At 35.4% G+C, this 5,512-nt stretch overlaps 1 protein-coding gene across 1 annotated transcript; it reads right to left on the minus strand.

Annotated features, from left to right (window-relative positions):
• Positions 1-1,097: 1,097 nt before the first annotated feature.
• LOC134246599 (uncharacterized) lies at positions 1,098-1,644 on the minus strand. Its single transcript, XM_062728980.1, has 2 exons — positions 1,596-1,644; positions 1,098-1,540 (listed from the first exon to the last, which is right to left on the minus strand). Exons 1-2 carry the CDS (start codon positions 1,642-1,644, stop codon positions 1,098-1,100), a joined length of 492 nt encoding a protein of 163 aa, XP_062584964.1.
• Positions 1,645-5,512: the final 3,868 nt, after the last annotated feature.

The following is a 5,512-nucleotide window of genomic DNA, read 5'->3' on the forward strand; positions in this document are numbered from 1 at the left end:
GCTTTCTAACGCCGTATTCATTGCAATAAGACACAGTAATTCTTTTTAAAAAAGCAAATTCATAATACAAGTAATTCTGATATTTCAAGTTTATCTTGAATCCCGTTTTCAAACTCCTTAGGCCTTGGGACTTATGCATATGTACAGAGCTGATTTCCTGAACTATGTAGTCTAGCTTGTAAATTTCACCATTTTTCACATATCAAAATTTTCTTTTGCATGTAGGATATAAACAGAGGCTAAAATTTGTATGCAAATTAATTTAACAGGAAAAACAGTTGATTTTACTTGAATTCCTGGATATACAGAGCTGTATGCTGAAAACATATAAACAACTTCCAGTCATTTTTGTACAATGATTTTTTTTTATCTTTCTCACTGACGAGCCTACAATTATCAAAGGGAGATAATTCAATTTCAAAGTTATTGTCTGCTATTTTAATCAAAGAATTCTCATATTTATAGAGAGAATACCAACAAGGTTTTAACATGCCTTTTAAAGTAAGTTGTTATATTTCTAATTTCTGTGAGTAACATGAATTGAGGTAGCCGCATTTCATTAAGAACATTCCCAAATATTGCATTTTGTTAGAAAAAAATCAACTTTAGACACCGTTTCCAAGGTAACTACTCAACATCCATATTATCTCACAATATTTTTTGAAGTAGTTTATGAGGTGGTACTTTCTAGCCAAATTAAAAAAAAAATTGACTATGCGTGCCACACAAGTTTAAGTGGTTACAGAGAATGGGTATTAACAAATCATTAGACAAACTGTACAAATTCAGGTGTAGTTTGTCTAAGACAACAAAGACGAAAGTTAACAACTAAGTACATATTAAAATAACTCTAACATGTCTAATTAAATCTAATATGAAAATCAAATCATTATTAATTTGACAACTTATCAATTAATATCCTTTTTTTAAAAACATTTCTTGTTACATAACACAAATTAGAATTCAATTTACCAGGTAATGTATTTATACTTAAAAGTTATCACTATGATAATTCCTGGTTAATGTTTTGTAATTACACATAAAACAATGACTATAATATATTGTACACACTAAACATTGTAAACAAACATTATACTTCAGTATAACTTACCAGTCAGATTATCCCCTCCATAGATAAGTCTGTAGATGTTCACTGTGTTGTTGGTAAATGATCCTACCCAGACAGAGCGGGTGATGTCATCATAACTCAGGCTCCATGGTTCGTCTATCCCGTGTTGTTCTGTATCTAACTCTGTCAGGTAGTTTCCATCTTTATCAATGATATGTACTGTGTAGGTTTTAGAATCACACAGCAGGATGTGTGACAGCGCGTCAGTACAGATTCCATGTGGTACTAGTCGTGATCCTGATGGAGGACCTGTGTAGGAGAACCGGTATCTCCCTCTACTGTCTGTCACAACTACACCACACCACCTGTCAGACACAATAACATCTCCATTGCGGTTCTCTGTGATGTATCCAGGATATCTATACAGTCTCTGACCTGTGTTGTCCTGCAGTATGGTCTGTATGTGTCGTCCTGTGTAAGTGTAACGCTTTACCTGGCCTGTCCATGTATCAGTACTTATCCCGACCAGCAGGTCTCCAGTGGAGGGGGAGCTGTAGACGCACTTTGGTTCCCATAGTAATGTGTTGTATTGTATTACTGTGGTCTTTTCTTTTTTTGTAGACAGTTTTATGATGTTACGGCGACTGTCTACATAAATCACACCACTATCACGTGTCACAGTATGTACTCCAGCACCATATTGATATAAATCTGTCACTTGATCTAGTTTGTCTCCTGTCGTAGTTAAGATGAGATTGCCTTCACCATCACTGATCCAGACCCGGTCTGTAGACACGTGGGTAATGTGTTTACACAGACTAACACCTCTCACTGTGACAGATTTGTGTAATACTGCTGTATACATCCCTGACACCAGACTTTAATTTCCTGTGACTTTATAATCCTGTGTTGATTTCAGTCAGGGAGATCTCTCTGTAAATTACAACATCGTGTTATACATGCAATTATCTACATCAAGAACAGGCCTCTCTTTATAATGTACTCATTTAAATGTCTTGGTTTTCAGAACTTATATCTATATATGTTTTGGCTGTAAGAACTTATACAGTGTTAAACAATTAAATAGAATTAACAGATAAACATAAATACCTTGACACTTTCTTCTCAATGGTTTGTCTTCATTCATAGCAGCCTCCAAGTGTTCTCAATTAAACCTGTCTAAGAAAGCAATATTCATAATTAAAACACATATAAATTGTGAAAAACTGTTCAGATTCTTATAGATGTTAACACTAATCTTAGTCATTTAAAACCTGACATTCTATAACATTGTCTTTACAATTCTGTGTGTAAACATTTTAATTCACAGAAGAAAAATCATGATAAAATCTGCATTCCTACCATTACTAATTCATAGTTATTACAATAAAGTGTTAGATAGGAAATAAATGTTAATAGGAAAGTTCTACGGTAACTTTAAGATATAAAGATCATGATAGATAGGTATGATTACTGTGTATTTTAACACAGTTATAACAAGAGGCCCATGGGCCACATCGCTAATATGAGCACACTGGCTAAGATTGATTGATTGATTGTATACTGTTTAATGTTCCTCTCCAGAATATTTCACGGATATGGAGATGTCCTCATTGCTGATGAAGGGCTGCAAATTTTAGCCTATGCTCGGCACTTACGGCCTTTGAGCAGGGACAGATCTTTATCGTGCCACACCTGCTGTGACACGGGGCCTTGGTTAATACGGTCTCATCCGAAGGACTGCCCCATTCAGTCGCCTTTTACCACAAGCAAGGGGTACTGAGGACCTATTCTAACCCAGATTCCCCAGGGAATCACTGGCTTAGAAATAAAAGTTTTTTTTCAATGGCTAAGAAATAAAAGGAGAAATCAGTTCAGTATTGAGTAGTTAAGATTTAGATGGGGGGGGGGGTCTGAAATTTTAAACTACCAACTACCCAATGATGCTTCCATACAATAAATGCAATTTTTCTGTTTTTGAGCAGATGATTTTTCCCTATTTATTCATTTGAATCCCCCCCCCATTGTGACACAGTCCTAACCATGGTAGCCCTCATTTGAACAAGTATGACTTTCTACTACCTGAGGATGCCTCCATATCTATATGATTAAACATTGCTTTTCTGTTTTTGGGAAAAAAAATTCCTTGATACTTATAAATTTCCAATTGTGGCCCACCCTATCTACCACCTACTTCACATAAATGACTTAAACGAACTTGAATCAACACTAAGCAGGTTGGGGGAAACGTAAATTCCGCTATAATAGTGGTATCTCACTATTATAGTAAAATTACGCTATATTTCCTGGCGTGGATACCCCCAATTTCATCCAATAACATGCAAGGTGTTTAAACCGCTAGTCATCTTGGGAATTAAAATAAACAAAAACTGTCATGCTTGCATACCCGTAACTATGCAGACAAAAATAATATTTTTCTTGTTTAATTCCATAAAGCCTCTCCAGTCCGAGTTGACAATTGTAACAAGCAACAATTTGTGCACATTAATGAAGAATAAGTGTGATTCAAACAAGCTTAAATACCCCCGCAATCATCGGTTGCTATGTTCAAAATGCAACTTCCGTTAAAAAAAGAGTGCTCGCATTTTTAAAAGCAACGGTAGAAAATTTATTAAAATTCAAAACATGCAAGCATGACAGTTTTTGTTCATATTAATACCCAACATGACTTGCGGTTTAAACACCTTGCATGTTATTGGATGAAATTGATGGTATCCACTGCAGGAAATATTTATTGTTCTTAAAAAGGAGAGTTTTCAAAAAAAAAATGATTTTCCAATGTATATATTCCTATATAAACCTTTAATCATCAATTGTGGCCTTGCCCTACCCCTGGGGGTCATGATTTGAACAAACTTGAATCTACTCTACATGTGGATGCTTCAACATGACTTTCATGTTTCCTTGACCAAGGGTTTTGGCGAAGAAGATTTTTTAAAGATGCAATTAATTTTTCGCTTATTCATAATTATCTCCCCTTGGAAGAGGGCGTAGCCTTTCATTTGAACAAATTTTAATCTCCTTCATCCAAGGATGCTTTGTAGCAAGTTTGGTTGAAATTGGCCCAGTGGTTCTTGAAAAGAATTCGAAAATGTGAAAAGTTAACAGACAGACGGATGCTAGACAAAATGTGATAAGAATATGGATATGGAAATAACGAACAGTATTCAATCTCAACGTCCATTAAACAAATATACAAAATAAGAGCAGAGCAAACACGGACCTCCGAAACATCAGAGGTGGGATCAGGTGCCATGGAGGAGTGAGCATCCCCTGCCGACCGGTCACACCCGCCGTGTGCTCGTTGTCATAATCAGGAAATAACGGAAAAAATCCGTGGTCAATTCAGTGTATAATTAATGGACTAACAATTGGTATGAAAAACGTCAGTCAGCATTTCATTCAATGATAAATTGTACTTGCTGACAAGGTCATTGTATCGAGCATAGAACTTAGGAAATGATGACTTTAATCGAGACTGTTGATATTCTTGTTTAATCAACTTGCTTGTCAATAATTTACCTCGTTTAAGAAATTGTTCATACGTAGAGCATGCTCTTGCGTATCGAATCAACTGAGATATAAATACTCCGTATGCAGGTGATGAAGGTATATTGTTGCATAAGTAAGGGAAGTTGACGATAGAAAAGTTAAAGTCATCACGTTTATCATATAGCTTGGTTGTTAGATTACCATTAGAGTCTTTTTCAAATAAAATATCCAAGTATGAAGCAGAAGTGTCGGACTCTGTGGTATCTTTTATCTCAAGCTCACCAGGATATATCGTGTCAACGTAGGAATGGAAATTATCATTATTAATTGACAGTACGTCGTCGATATATCTAAATGTCGAGTTGAAGGCCACAGCAAGTGTTTTCTTCTTTTCACGCAAAAGATTTTGCATAAATTCTGCTTCATATGAATATAAAAATAAGTCTGCTAATAACGGAGCGCTATTGGTACCCATGGGAATTCCAATAGATTGTTGGAATAGCTGGTCTCCAAAAACCACATAGATATTGTCAATCAGAAACTCAAGCATCTTCTTGATGTCAACTTCAGAGTACTTATGTGTGCAATCAGAATCTGTTTTAACAAAATAATTTTTCAAATGACCAATGACGAGGTAAGTAAACTTACGAGTTCCATTTTTGTTGAAGAAGCAGCTGTCAATGATATCAAAAAGCCTGGATTTTAATTTGTCGTGGGGCATTGTTGTGTATAAAGAAAACTCAGTTGCGTCTTTGGCTCAGGTGAGCTAAAAAACTAAATTAAGGCATTAATTAAAAAAGCCAAAATGGTGATTTCTTCCTCTTCTTTAGCTTTACATACTTCAACAGCACATCCTGGGAGACCTGTCAAAATAAACTCAGTACAATGAGTATATATTTCTGTATAACTTCAATGTCTTGAAAACTAATG

The sequence above is a fragment of the Saccostrea cucullata genome, unplaced genomic scaffold (assembly GCF_032062105.1).
Source record: "Saccostrea cucullata isolate Sc308-1 unplaced genomic scaffold, CSIRO_AGI_Scuc_v1 ctg6888, whole genome shotgun sequence".
Classification (NCBI taxonomy): domain Eukaryota; kingdom Metazoa; phylum Mollusca; class Bivalvia; order Ostreida; family Ostreidae; genus Saccostrea; species Saccostrea cuccullata.